General features: G+C 33.3%; 1 protein-coding gene across 3 annotated transcripts; it reads right to left on the bottom strand.

The window, feature by feature from the left end:
* Positions 1-739: 739 nt before the first annotated feature.
* LOC134235894 (uncharacterized) lies at positions 740-15,044 on the bottom strand. 3 transcript variants are annotated; one of them, XM_062718071.1, is made up of 5 exons: positions 14,668-15,043; positions 14,492-14,521; positions 13,238-13,343; positions 1,403-2,736; positions 740-1,191 (listed from the first exon to the last, which is right to left on the bottom strand). In XM_062718071.1, exons 1-5 carry the CDS (start codon positions 14,885-14,887, stop codon positions 1,139-1,141), a joined length of 1,743 nt encoding a protein of 580 aa, XP_062574055.1. In that variant the 5' UTR covers positions 14,888-15,043; the 3' UTR covers positions 740-1,138. The 3 variants fall into 3 exon arrangements, with proteins under 3 accessions (XP_062574055.1, XP_062574057.1, XP_062574058.1); XM_062718073.1 differs by having other exon boundaries at positions 14,492-14,516; positions 14,666-15,043; XM_062718074.1 differs by lacking the exon at positions 14,492-14,521 and having other exon boundaries at positions 14,668-15,044.
* Between the last annotated feature and the right edge of the window lie 508 nt (positions 15,045-15,552).

The raw sequence follows: 15,552 nt of genomic DNA on the forward strand, positions 1-15,552 counted from the left end.
TATGCTAAATAAAATACAAACAATTTTATCATGGCTTGCGGGGCAAAATTTGACAAAAAAGGCACTTCAACTTGACAAATTTATAAAGGAATAATAGACATTTGTGTCATTAACAGTTATCTCTCTTATCAGAGTATCAGTGTACCTTAAACGTCATTCTGTTTCTTAGCATTCATTTGACACAAATCTGCTTCGAATATTGGATAAATTATGAACTCAAACATTTAGACTGGAGTCAGACAAAACGCCAGTCCATAAATGTAAACCAAATATACATAATGTTGAAATCAGAGTAAGTTTTAATTTATTTCATCGTTAGAATATAAAAAAAAAGATTGGGTAATAAAGGAGTGTAATCAGTGCCCAGCAGTGATTACCGTGGTATTCGTCCAAATGAGTAAAAAATTAAAATATAAACGGAAATAACGAGGTCAAAAAAACTAAACAAAATAGGAGCAAATCAAGCACAGACCTCTAAAATTTCAGAGCTGGGATCATGTGCCATGGAAGAGATAGCATCCCCTGCCGACTGGTCTCACCCGCCGTGTGCTCCTTGGCCATGATTTTCACAGAGGCTCTAATGACACGAAGCCATCTTGCATAACTTTTCAAGTGACAATAAAAATTGTACTTAAAAAGTTTGTGGGAAAAGTGTCCGTTTTCAAGTTTTACAAATATTTTTAGCGTTTAAAAATGTTTTTTTATTAAGGTTAAGCAAAAATAACGACAAAGAGATTAATAAGTATTTTATTTTATTTGTTTAAAAATACAAGTAGAATTGAAAATAAGATCGTTTCAGACTTGTTTATTATAAAATAAATGTAATCAATATGACCAAAAGACTTACTGAACCTCAAAAGATACCTCACAGCTATTTCTACATGTACCTAGAAATCCTCGATGCGTAGCTTTAATAAATGTATACCGTCTAAGATAATACAAACAAAAAGTAGTACATGCTTTTTATCCTTTTACAATTTGCTCAGACGGGGCGTGTCCAAGAAAATATATTACGGTAATAACAATCAGATTCTGATTCATGAAGTATCCAGATACTCGAGATATACTGCTAAAACAATATTTTCCGAGTATGGAAAACCTTTTGCAATGACAGGGCAAGTAGTTTCCTTTTTTTAAATCATTTTAAATCCATAGACATGCGGACATGTTTCTTCTGTGAATCTTTAAAGCCTACAAATTAAAGAAAGATTATTCTGAAGGTTATCAACATGTGACTTCTGATAGCGTCATAGCTGAATACCTCATGGGCATAAGACAATAATTAACTTGTCCCATTGGCTGCTGACTGACGTTCCGAAAATGTAATGATGGACTTCAATAAACAAGTAAATGGCAAAAGCATTGCGTATAGGATATATAATTAATTTCATTAATCACTTACCTAGCCGTTCAGGTGCGTACGATGGCTTCACCTGGGGTTTAGGTGCGTAAGATTGCTTCACAGGTGGTTCAGGTGCGTAAGATTGCTTTACAGGCGGTTCAGGTGCGTATGATTGCTTCACATGCGATTCAGGTGCGTAAGATGGCTTCACAGGCGGTTCAGGTGCGTATGATTGCTTCAAAGGCGGTTTAGATACGTACGATTGCTTCAAAGGCGGTTCAGTTTCGTACGATTGCTTCACGGGCGATTCAGGTGCGTAAGATGGCTTCACAGGCGGTTCAGGTGCGTACGATTGTTTCACATGCTGTTCAGGTGCGTATGATTGTTTCAAAGAGTGATTTTGATGACGTTCCATTTCTAATTCAGTGACGTCACTGTATGTGTGCTCATGTTCCAGTGGTTTATCATATAACTTACTGTCAGCTTTTGTATTCATTCTTTCATGGTCATGCAAAAGTGGACTTCTACTGTTCAGTAAATACTGATGTCCAAAAAACTGGCCGCCGCTAGTGTCATTCTCACTCAATTCCGTCACTTCTGGTATACACTGATTATAGGGCATATTTCCGTGGTAATACACGTGGCCCATGCTGCCTTTCCAAGGCGGACTCCTTACGGTCATGCCCGGACCTGGGCTGTATGTTCGGACACCTACGGGGTGACAAAGCTCTTCGGGTATGTACATTTGATTGTTGTACATGGTTTGTGGGGCTGGTGAATGCTGAATCGGCATTTGCATCATAGTGTTACAACCATGACCAAAGTGACCCATAGCGCATTGTTGGCATGTGCTATATGGCGATGGGCCTGGCATTGACGAAATAGCCTGAAACTTTACAGGCATTTGTGGACTGTAATACCCCAGTTCACCCGTGGGGCTTGAAATATTTTTCAATTTCAAACTACTGTGTCCGTCGGTATTTTGCAGTTTAGGATGGATTCTTACTGGAGGCACAGGAGGGGGTTTCCGGTCTGGTTTAACGTATCCTTTGGTGGTAACGGCATCATGATCATCAAAATGTTTCGGATTCTCAGAATCTCTATGAGCCTTGGTCAAGGACGACATATCCATGTACGGCCTATCTGTAAGGGACGGTGTCGGCGAGGGCATGCGTACATTCCGATCTTTTCTGGGAGAATTCTGCGCTATTCTGCTGTTTCCTACAGATTCACCGTCTGCGACTTCCCGGTCCATCCAGAGGGTGCTAATTCGTCGTGCGAAGTTCTGACGTAGTTTTGATAATCTGGCTATTTGATTTGGCAGCGTGTAATGCCTCTCCTCGGAGGTAACTCTCTTTTGCTCGCTCCTCCGGATGTCTCTCCTTAACCTTCCTCTGAAATTAAAATTCTATAATAAAAAGCGTAGGTCGTATTAGAAAAACGTTTTGTTTTAACCATCATGATACATGCATAGATTTATTTTTAAGAACTATTTTCAAACACGTGCTCATATTTTCATTCCCATCACTGAATTTACAAACATAGGCTAAGATTTGGATAATGATCACTTATTAAGTTCACAAAATCATTGAAACAATACAAATATAGAGCAAAGCAAAAACGGACGACTTCTAAAACATTGGGAGTGGGATCAGGTGTCTTGAAATGTAAAGCATCCCTGTCGAAAACGGTGGCTCCTACCGTGTGCCCTTTGTCATGAGCGGATAAACGGGAAAAAGTAGACAATTCAGTGTGAAAATTAGGGCTAACCTTTTTAAGTAACTTCAGTCAACGATTGTCTTATCGTGTACAATAGTTGTTGCTTAAATTGTCATATATCGGCATTCACACTATCATTAATTTCTCACCAGAGGACGTATAAAACGCTGCTACACCTCTGTCAACCTCTAAATACCTAGATTCTTGGCAAAACTTAGTTTTACCTATTTCATAATAAATTATAAATGCAAAACTTCTATATTCTAGCCTTAAATTTTGAATGAAAGTTGATTTATGAAAATTAAAAAATAAATATCGCTTTTCACTATATAATACAAGAGATTATTTCCAGCAAATACTCGTATTACAAACATGGAAAATTTAAAACGCATTGCCGATAAATATCAACATGATTTTTTTTTAAATTTTAAACAAAGGTCTTGCAGCAAGCTTGGTACATACTAGCATGTAGAAATGTAAAGGTGTTAATCTTCCTGTGGGGTATTTCAAACAGCATTTGAAAAAAAAATCACTTTTCTCCACTTTCTGTGCAACTTTTTAGACGTTAACAGATGTATTAGTGGAACAATAACTCTGGGTAGAGATTTCACTATTAATGGGTTCAGGTGTCTTAGAAGGACTTAGATCCAATTGAGAACAAAAGTAAAAGACCAATAGCGGGGTCAAGTGTCCAGAAGGACTTATCATTCCATCGGGAACACCAATACAGGGGTCAGATGTCTAAAAGGACTAAGCCTCCCATCGGGAGTAGAGCTGATACATGGACCCCTGGAAACACTAATAGTGGGATCAGGTTTCTAGAAGAACTAGGCATTCAATTGGGTAACGAGACGTCTGATGTTCTTGTTTCATCAACTTGTTTGTCAATAATTTAAGCCGTTTTAGAAATTGTTCATACAAAGAGCATGCTCTTGCGTATCGAATCAACTGAGATTCATTAACTCCGTATGCAGGAGATGAAGATAAAGATATTTTGGTGCATAAGTAAGGGAATTTGACGATAGAAAAGTTAGGTAATTAAAAATAAAATTATCTATACTTAATGACTGTATGTACATTACTAAGTATCACTGTAATAACATTTGTTGACTTTTGTTTAATAGTCCACGCAGACATCTGATATTGAGGTGAAAAAAGGTCAGAGGTCATCGGACCGGTAAGTCGATTCAACTTGGGCTCCGGTGAAATTCTTAAAATTATACCATTTTACTGCATAAGAACAAAAAAAAAAAATGTGCAAGAATACGTGATATTCATTGATGAAGACATTTATTGTACAATTTTGGTAAATTCCAACGTCAAATCGATAGTTTCTTTGTGATTTGTTTGTGCTATGTGTAGCCAGTTTGAGTTCAGCTGTGAGTTTAGTTCACGTACATTCACGCGTACGTACATTCTATGTTGTTGATCCGTGTCTGTTATCTCTATGTGATTTTGATTCTGTCCTTGTCTTTGTCATCCTGTACCAAAATGTCTGAAACATCTGATATTCTAAAAGAGAGCCATTCTGTAATTTACGGCAAGCCAGAGTCGGAATGTGACAACGATAAAGAGCTAGAAAATCAAATCACATTATCCTCTATACACACCCTATTGACCCAAATGAACTGTAAATTAACGGACATCCAACACAGGAGTGATTCACTCGAATCCAGACTCAGTGCTATTGAAAATAAAATGGCCTCCTTTAATGAACTACAAGGGTCTGTAAATATGCTAAAATCGCAAGTATCAAAACTTGATGAAAGAGTAACAAGTGTGAAGAATGATGTTCAAAACTTTGACACAGATATGAAAGCACTGGGAAATGTCTTCGATTCAGTCAAAGATGCAACTGAGGCGAACAAGAACCAAATTGTGAGCAATATGAAAGCTACAGAGCAGTGTCTTCGTACCCAAAAACAAACCGAAAATGTGTTAAAAGCTGTGAATGACGCTAACGAGGCTCTACAAAACTCAGTTACAGACCTCAAAATGCGCTCTATGCGAGACAATCTTATTTTCTCAGGAATACCAGAACGGAGATTCGAGGATACTGAAGCTGTTCTTCAAGATTTTATCCAAAGAAAATATAGACTAAATTACGAAATCTCGTTTGAACGTGTACATAGAATGGGAAAATGGAACGAGTTTAGTGAACACCCAAGAAATATTGTCGCAAAATTTACGTTTTACAAAGATAGAGAGTTCATCCGCAGTCGAGCACCGCAAAAATTAAAACACAGTAATGTTTGGGTAAATGAGCAGTTCCCTCCTGAGATTGAGGAAAGAAGAAGAAAACTCTATCCGGTTCTTCGGCAAGCATTGAAAGATCATAAGCGCGCCAAGCTTGTGAAAGACACGCTGTACATCGACGGTAAAGAATACATACCATCAGCTGGATCCGCGCCCAGCGCACCTGTACAATCGTTACCTACCTGGAATTCGACCTCGAGTTATCAACCGCTGGATCAACAGAGCACGCCGCAAAATACCGACCGCCAGGCACTAAAACGACAGCGACAGGGATCTACACCTGAGCAGGCATAGGAAATCGCGGGAGAACAAACTGACAGGGACAAATCCCTGAAAATTTTATCCTTAAATGTATGTGGACTTAAACAACGACTTAATTATCCAGAGTTTTACGATTTCATCTCTAAGCATGACATAATAGGTCTTTCAGAGACTAAAACCGATGATTCGGACAATATACACATAACCGGCTACACAGTTTTCATGAAAAATAGACACAAATTATCAAATAGAAGATCTGGTGGGTTAGTTATAGCAGTACGAGACGATATTATAAAACATGTAAATATTTTGAAAACAGATTGTAAATTCATTTTTTGGTTCAAACTTAGTAAATTTCTACTTAATACTTGTGAAGATGTCTTATGTGGAGTTGTGTACATTCCACCAGAAGGGAGTAAATATTCCTCTCCCGACTGTTTTTTAGAAATAGAGCAAGAAATTTTAAACATGGCAAATAACTGTAAATATGTATGCTTATTTGGAGATTTCAATGCCAGAATTGGTAAATTACACGACTATTGTACTTCTGACGAATTTTTGACACAGGTAACTCATAGCCCGATTCATTCAGAGATTGCTCTTAGATGTTCGATATTTAATGACCACCAGATTCCTTTAGAAAGAGTTGTACAAGACTGTACTGTAAATAATTATGGACATAAATTTGTTGACTTTTGTAAAAATAATGACTTGTATATTGTGAATAGCCGGGTTGGCAGAGATAAAAATACAGGTAGTGCCACATGTAAGAATAGCAGCACTGTTGATTATGTTGTAGCCAGTGCAAATATTTTTGAAATTGTGGAAAATTTTGAAATTATTGATTTTTGTAACCTTTTTTCAGATGTACATAATCCAATAACTTTTTCGTTCACTAATTGTAACAAAGAGGTCAAAAGTTGTAGAACAGGTAAAAATCAACCAAGTGTAAAATTATGGTGTGCGGACAAAGCAGACGATTTTCGTAGCAATATTGAAGTGAGTTCTGTATTAGCCATAGAAAATGATCTAGATAGACTATCTATTAATATTGAAAGTATTTGCAGGGATGATGTTACCAAAATAGCGAAAAACATTTGTGAAGTTTTTGTTAATTCAGCAAAAGAAACGTTTGGTATGAAAAAAAATATAGAAAACCCCTCAATGGATAATAAAAAGTGTAACAAACCCTGGTTTAACCAGGAATGTAAAACAGCAAGGAGGAAATTCCATTTAGCAAAGCGAATTTACAATAGAAATAAAACAATTGAAAACAAAGGCGACCTTAAATCAACTAGCAAACAATACAAGAAAACAATGGATAACTGCTTGAAGGGTTACAGAAATAAATTAACTCAAAAACTTGCCCATTTACGTTCAACAAACCCGAAAGATTATTGGAGAATTTTAAATGCATCAAGTCAAGATAAAAAAATGCGCTGTTGAAATCCAAGATATGTTTCTATTTTTAAAAGAAATGAATGAAGGCAATACTAATGATGCTAACGATGACGAAAATTACGACTTTAGATTAGATGATACAAATGATAACTCAGACCATGTAGACAGTATTATCAATTGTGAAATTGTCGAAGAAGAAATAATAGCGGCTATTCAGAAACTTAAGAATGGTAAAGCCGCAGGGTATGATAACATTCTAAATGAACATATTTCTACAACATTGTCAACGTTTTTACCATTGTATAAGAAGTTTTTTAATATAATTTTTGATAGTGGTTTCGTTCCAGATGAATGGTTAATTGGTATTGTTAGACCGATATATAAGAATAAGGGCGACCCAACCCAGCCTGAAAATTATCGTCCTATATCTCTGCTAAGCTGCCTAGGCAAACTTTTTACCCGCATATTGGCGAATAGACTAGAAATGTATGCAAACGAGGTTAACCTTCTAAATAATAATCAAGCAGGTTTTAGGAAAAATTACTCAACATTAGACCATATTTTAACTTTGCAATTTCTATCTGATATCCTTATGAAAAGAAAAAAGAAACTTTTTTGTGCATTTATTGATTTTAAACAGGCATTTGATACTGTATGGAGAAACGGTTTGTGGAATAAGCTATTCAGAAATGGTATTAACGGTAAATGTTTCAATTATATAAGGAATATGTACATGGGAATTAAGTCTTTAGTGAAACAAAATGGAATGTCCTCGGGATTTTTTGAATGTAATGTCGGGGTAAGACAAGGCGAAAATCTGTCACCTTTTTTATTTTCTTTGTACATAAACGATCTTGAAGAATTTTTGGTAGAAAAGGACATAGTCGGATTACAAACTATTAGTAAAGAAATTGAAGATGAATTATTACTACATTTAAAACTTTTGATTTTATTTTATGCTGATGACACTGTTATTTTGGCAGAATCTGCTGATGATTTACAAAAGGCATTGAATGAATTCTATACTTATTGTACTCAATGGAAACTTAATGTGAACGTTGATAAGACAAAAGTCATGGTTTTCTCCAAAGGGGCAATGTTAAAGAGGAAATTTTATTACAATACCCAAAATATTGAAAATGTAAAAGAATTTAAATATCTAGGAATTGTATTATCAAGAACAGGTTCATACTGTAAAGCGAAGAAACATCTTTGTGAGCAAGCACAGAAAGCAATGTACGGGGTGATAAGAAAAATTAGACAATTTAATTTACCGATCGAATGTCAGCTTGACTTGTTTGATAAAGTAGTCACACCCATCTTACTCTACGGATGTGAGATATGGGGCTATGAAAATATGGAAATAATTGAACGTGTTCATTTAAAATTCTTAAAAACTATATTTAATTTGAAAAGTTCTACACCAAATTACATGATTTACGGAGAAACTGGAAGATTCCCTTTGTACATCAATGTTTTTACGAGAATGATTACTTACTGGTCAAAGATGTTTACATGTGCAGAAGATAAAATTGTCAATATTGTGTACAAGTATATGTATAACCAATTAAGTAACGATGGTATTAAATGTCAATGGATTGAATGTATTCAAAAAATTCTAAATAATTGTGGACTTTCATTTATATGGAATGAGCAAGGTGTTGTCAATGCTAAATGGCTAAGTGCTATTGTAAATCAGAATTTAAAAGACCAGTTCATTCAAAAATGGTCAAATGACATAAATAGTTCTTCCAAAGGCCAGATTTACAGAATTTTTAAAACCAATTTCGGATTTGAAAGCTACATTAAAAATTTACGCCCAAAACAAAGAAAGCTATTGATGAAAATGCGTACCTCAAATCATCATCTACCTGTCGAAACAGGGAGGTGGTGTGGCACCCCATTAAATGATAGAGTATGTTTAGTTTGTAACAATGGAAAGATAGGCGATGAATACCACTACATTTTAGAGTGTACAGCTTTTTCAGAGATAAGAAAAAAATTTTTACACAAAAGTTACTGCACCAGACCAAATGTTGTCAAGTTTTATGAACTCATGGCCAATTCAAATATACAATCTTTACAAAAACTATGTACATTTATTTCAAAAATATTTGAGACTGTCTGTCCTTCTTAGCTGTCCTCCTGGTATTTTCTTTTTGCATATACTTTATTATTACATGTACTATATGTACATCCTCTCTATATGCAGTTGTAAAACATTTATTTACGTATATATATTTATATTAATTATTTATATGTGTGTATATTTATACTAATGTACCTCTGACGACATTATAGACATTGTATATACTTTATGTTCCTCATGTACCATGCTGTATGGTTTGAGCGAATAAACTGATTCTGATTCTGGTGGTATTGGGGTGGAAGTGTTACCAGAAAGGATGTTCAATCAGCAGACTTGTAAACCCGTGTATAAGCAGGAAATTTATAAGAGCAAATTCTACGATTATGTTTCAATGAGATAGTTTTGTACATTGTGCTCATAACACCCACAAAGACACTTAAAATGTGAGAGAGATGTTTGATTTTTGTTTGGAATTTGCTTGAGATTTTAATTGCTATGGTAAATTAAATATTTGAAAAAATTGGAACATTTTAAAACATTCTAATTTTGGACAAATATTTCAAGTCACATGATAACAACAGCTGATGTATCTTTCAGAGTCAAATGAGGCATATTTTCCGTCCATAAACAGATACAATTAGAGACCAGTTTCCTGGTTTCGCCGAGAAATCAAAATTAATCAAAACACAATCCATGTAAATCGATCAATTTGCTTTTGCTATTCTAGAATGAAGAAGTTCCTTGTCTTGTAGTACCAGCCACAGAACAAACTGTACATGTAGTTTTCTTGTAATAAACAAAAATTAGCAAATACATGTACAGTTAAACCTGTCTCATCGGATGTTTTATAACCCAAAATCTTGTCTAAAATGATGTACACTTTATGTCTTCTTCAGTAAATTCATTTGTATAAGATATTGTATTATCCAAAATATTGTCTAACGTTGACCAATTTCTTTAGACCAAGTGGTGTCCTTATATGACAAGTTGTACAGTACATCAAAGCTACAAATCTAAAATTTGAATAAAACATCAATTGTTTTCTACCCCTCTGATAAGTAGATAAAAGAAATGAGACAGTAAAAACAGAGAGTGAACTCTTTTTTTTTCATTTCATTCATTCAGTGGTAGCTAGTCGTTCAGCTAAGCAGGGCAGTGGTCCGGTGTAGAAAGATTTTTACCATCACCAAGGAGAGTAAAAATGCAGATTTTTATCCTGAGCTTTTAATTTTTGTAATAGAATTGCTATTCTGTAGCAAATTATTTTCCTTGCGTTTGCTTTCCCTGAATTTTCTTTTCTTTTTTCGAAATATTTCTTTTAAGTTTCTTGACATATTCAATCTTTTTCACACTCTTTTGTGTTTTTTTAATACCGTCCGATTTTGTTATCATAGTCGTCCGATAATATATTATCGGACTGCTAATTATTATTATCGGACTGCTACAGATAGTTTTTTTTGACTGCAAGAACAAATGTATGACGTAACAGCAATGTTTTAAACTTAACATATATCCAGAGTTGTTTTGTCTCATAAGATACATGTATAGCAATAATCAATTATTATTATAGAAATTATAGTAACAAACTATAAATACAAATATGTCGTTACAATAATTTGAACAGGAATAAGAATATTTTTATTTTTATTGTTTTCTATTGTTTTATGGACTTTTGATCTTGAGTGCTGTTCGTTATCTCCATATGTTTCATATCATAACAAGCATTGCTCTTTAAACTTTTCACACCATCACCCAACTTGCAAAATTTAGATATTGATGGAAGGCGTGTAATTATGAAGTGATCAGTAAAGTGTATGCACTTTAACGAATTAATTCTGAAGTACTGAAACATTTCCCTATGTATCAAGATTTTTAACAATAATATTTTTGAATTTACAGAGATGGGATATATTGTTGCCATTGTTCAAAGTAGTTTTTTGTTGTTTTTTTTTAAAATTCGCTCTGATAAACTTATAACAGTGTCATAATACAAGGTCTTAAGAATAGTTTCTTACATTTGTAGAATTTGAAAAATGAATTGCCTATCTACTGAACTCAGGTCAATTGATTGAAAGAACACACAAACAATAATACTAGGGATGGCATTTGTAACCGGTTATCCAATTACTCGGACGAAACGATGGCAATCGGTTTGAAAATCTTGAACCGGTTAGTCGGAAAAAATAAAATTTATATAAATTTGAACCTAATTTTGTTAGAAATTCATTTTAAAAAAAAAAAAACATTTGCATAAACGTTGATAATTCAGCGTTTTCACATATCCAAAATGACTTGGATGTAATTATGTTTCTCCGGATTGAGATTGTAGAGTAATTGGTTATTTTGTGTTTGAAGTCTTAATTACTGTTAAAACATCATGTCGTTACCCTGACTGTCCCGTATTTCTATAAAATTAATTAAATCACCTTTGAGAACTGCGAATTAGTATGTTTTGTTTTATATTTTTTTGTATGTTTTGTATATTTTCTATATGTTTTTTGTTTTTTGTTTTGTCTATCGAATAAATTACTAAAAAAAAAAAAATTTAAATTAAGTGATTATTTCAGGCTTAGTTTTCATTATAGTGACAACCCTAAATGAACGTATGTGAAATCTGCATTGGAAAAATATCAATGATTTCTCAGATATGATTCGTGTTTTTTTTTAATTTTCCACAGTTTATATTGAAAGTAAAATAAAAATATATAAGCTTGTCCTTTTTTAAAAACAAGAATCAAGACCAATACAATGATTTAACATCTAGACTTTATCAGTCTTCTTGTATATATGAATAGATCGCTGCATTTCATTTCCGGAAATATGCAAAGCATTTCCGACATTTTTTGTTTTCATTTCCGACAAAATATTTTTTTCATTTCCGGAATTTACCTGTGCGGCAATTCAATGTTTTCTAAGTAAAAGAAAATGGAATTTTAAAAGTATTTATGTCAAATTGTTAATAAAAAAAACATCTATACAAATATGCATACATGTAAGTCTATAGGTAAAAGAGTTTAATAAGCATAAAAAATTTTCACCATATTTAAAATGCACTAAATGGAATGTCAATGACAGCACCATGCTTATGTCCAAGCCATTGATAAATTTACAAAATTGGATTTCAATGATTTATTTATGATTTATTTCTTTAAATTTTTCACAAGTAAAGTTATCAAATTTGTTACTATAGGTTCTATTTATGTATTTGAAAAATGTCGGAAATGAAAACAAAAAAATGTCGGAAATGAAAACTAAAAAATGTCGGAAATGAAAAGTTGATAATTACCAAAAATTCCGGAAATGAAATGCAGCCGAATAGATTTACTTAGGGAAAAAGAGTTATGTACATTGCGTATTTTGATACGGTTAACCGGTTAATTGGTCGGAACGTCTTGCGGATAACCGATTAGCAATTCTGTATTCGATTGCCATCCCTAAATAATACCAATTCACACCATGCTATCTGATATCACACTTCCCTAATCTCAGGAATCAAAATATGTCTACTCTTCGTCCTGATTTTTTAATCCTTACAGAGATACATTGCAGTTGGTGAAATTATGATTCTACTAAGCCCCTAGCCTTGCACCTTACAAAAATATTAACTGCTCTTAATGGTGCAACATGTAATGTTTTAGAAGTGCACTTAAGTTCTCCAAAAAACTTTTCGCAGATTCAAAATATTAGTATTTTAATCTAGTATACCAAGGTTGCAGGGATGAAAAAAAGTTTGGTATTTAAGAAAGTCACAAAGCAAATACCCTAACATAGATATAAACGATTTAATCAAATAGCTGCCAGATTTTATATAATTATACCCTTTAAAGTAAATTTTGCATATCTTTTGAGACATAGGAATTTTTGTTTGATTTCAATGACAAACCTTAATAGAGGAGTAAATTTTATCACTATTGCAGACGTACTTAGAGGACTAAATATAGTTCCAACTGATTATTAAGGTGTCTCTAGCATGTCGTTTGCAATTAGATAAATTTGATTCTTGTAGCATACCTTTGCAATAAGATAATTTTGATTCTAGAGGCATACATATTCGATAAGATGTTTGATTCCTTGACCTATGTTTAATTTCAATGACATACTCTTTGCAAAAAGATGCTTCATTACAGTGACACACCATTTGCAAAAAAAAATTGATTTCATTGGTTTACCTTTTGCAACAGCAGCAGCATATTATACCAATCAGTAGAATCAAAACAAGACACAGCAGTGTGCCTACTACTATCTGCGTGGGTGTAGTCAGATTCACAAACCATTCTGAAAGGATTGAAAATATATAATAACCGCTATGAATTACTTTAAGTTCAAATGATATGAAAAATCATTATCTATGCATGAACAATTTCTAAAATAAGACAAACCATTGAGAAACATGTTGATAAACAAACATATAAACATTTACGATGAAAGTCATAATTTTGCATCTTTTATGGTCGATAATTAACTTTTTCAGTAAATACAACTTTATCATTAACTCCAATGCTGACTGACGTTTTTATACAAAGTGTTTGACAGATATGTACAATCTAAAGTGTTCCAAGTTTATACAATATATCCCGGTGAGTTTAAGAAAAATGAGTGTAAAACAGAGTGTAACACATTAGTTTCATATTTGGATATTTTACTTGAAAAATGGTACTCTAAGAAACAAAGCTCTATGATAAACGTATGATAAACGTGATGACTAACTTTTCTATCGTCAATTCCCTTTACTTATGCAGCAATATACCCTCATCACCAGTGTATGAAGTTTATATCTCTTAGTTGATTTGATAAGCAAGAGCATGCTCTACGTATGAACAAATTCTAAAACGAAGTAAATTATCGACAAACAAGTAAACGAAAGAAGAATATCAACAGTCTCAATAAAAGTCATCATTTCGTAAGTTCTATAATGGATAAAAATGACTTTGTCAGCAAATACAGTTTATCATTGAGTCAAATGCTGACACGTTTTTCATACTTATTTATACATTGAATTCACGACAGATTTTCCCGTTATTTCCCGATCATGACAAGGAGCACACGGCGGGTAGACTGCTTTTAAAATAGAATGTAGTACATATATTCATTTTTTTTAAACATGAAACGTATTTTGAATTGTATTGCCTCACTATATAAACCAAAAATGGCCCAGACCAACTTAATTTTTTTTCTTTGTATAAGCTATATTTTTTTCAAATGTTTTTGACTTCTTTTTATATGTTTGGGTGTATATAACAGTATTGTAGCAGTTCTTTTCAGAATTTATTGGTGTGTAATATAATTTCAAGAACTGAAAATGTGACCCAAATTAGGCTAATTTCACATAAGGAACTTTTATTCTAGATACAATTTTAGAAACTTGTAATCGCAATTTGTTTTAGCTTTAGAAGAATGTTTTTACTAGTAATAAGTATACTTACCCCAAATTTCTTCTACCTTAAATTCTTCACCTAAAATAAAAATAAAATCAATGATTAAGAGATGAGGGATGTAGTATATCAAATTTATAATGGATTTTCATGCTTTGCAGAACTAAGAATGATTTTCCTTCTTTTTACCGTTTTTTTACCTGTATTAAATAAAAACTAAGTTTTACCTGCGGTTGTTTGTCTGAGTGTTGTGTTATAGACATCTATCGTGACATTTCCTTCTGTCATATTCATCCAATGTTCCGAAGACGAGGCCGACTCATTCAGGAAATCAAATGAACTCGAATTGCTTGTAAATTCTAGAGCAGTTGTTGATGACCAATAGAGTTCTACTTCAATCGTTTTACTCGGATGTGACATTTTTTTTATTTTTTCGATTGAATCCATAAATATCTAACTTTGGAGAAAAAGGAAGATATTTTGCCATGCCATTGTTATCCTAAAAATACTGATGAATTACTGTACATGTGAAACTTAATTTCCAATGAGGAAGAATCACATGAATATTTTAACATCCGTGAACTGGCGTTGAAATGCATGTACACACACTCACAGTCAAACACCCTCACACACATATATATATATATACATCCTCATACCCACGTACTCTCTCTCTCTCTCTCTCTCTCTCTAACATTCAGTTTCTCTCTCATACACAGAGAGAAACATGAAATACAGCTTAATTCACTAAAGGTAAATCTGTAGTTAGGAGACAGTTAATGATTATAAAATTAATGAATCTTCGGTTTTAATTAATTAGAGCAAGTAACTCGTGCTTTGATCTAAACTTAAAAAAAGAGAGATTCCACAGTACATTTATGTTGTCCTATCATAACATCATTTTATTTGGATATTTAAACTGTTGTCAATATGGAGCAATTTCTATTACATTTGTATGAGTACTGTTTGTTAATAATATGTGATATTCAAAAGCATGTTTTCTACCTCAAAACACACTTTCATATAGAGATAAAGCACTGTCAGTCTTCAACGAATGCAGAGAACTTCTTTGAATTTCCAGGACAACACCTTTCTACTCACAGAAACATGTT

This window comes from Saccostrea cucullata, unplaced genomic scaffold (genome assembly GCF_032062105.1).
Source record: "Saccostrea cucullata isolate Sc308-1 unplaced genomic scaffold, CSIRO_AGI_Scuc_v1 ctg337, whole genome shotgun sequence".
In the NCBI taxonomy this organism is placed as follows: Eukaryota; Metazoa; Mollusca; class Bivalvia; order Ostreida; family Ostreidae; genus Saccostrea; species Saccostrea cuccullata.

What these genes read in the sequence shown, in the direction of transcription:
- LOC134235894 (XM_062718071.1), bottom strand. Translation starts at nt 14,887, where the DNA reads ATGGATTCAATCGAAAAAATAAAAAAAATGTCACATCCGAGTAAAACG. An exon ending in TAAGGTAGAAGAAATTTGGG is followed by an intron (nt 13,344 to 14,491) that starts GTAAGTATACTT and finishes CAATCCTTTCAG; the next exon opens with AATGGTTTGTGAATCTGACT. An exon ending in TGCTGCTGCTGTTGCAAAAG is followed by an intron (nt 2,737 to 13,237) that starts GTAAACCAATGA and finishes TTTTAATTTCAG; the next exon opens with AGGAAGGTTAAGGAGAGACA.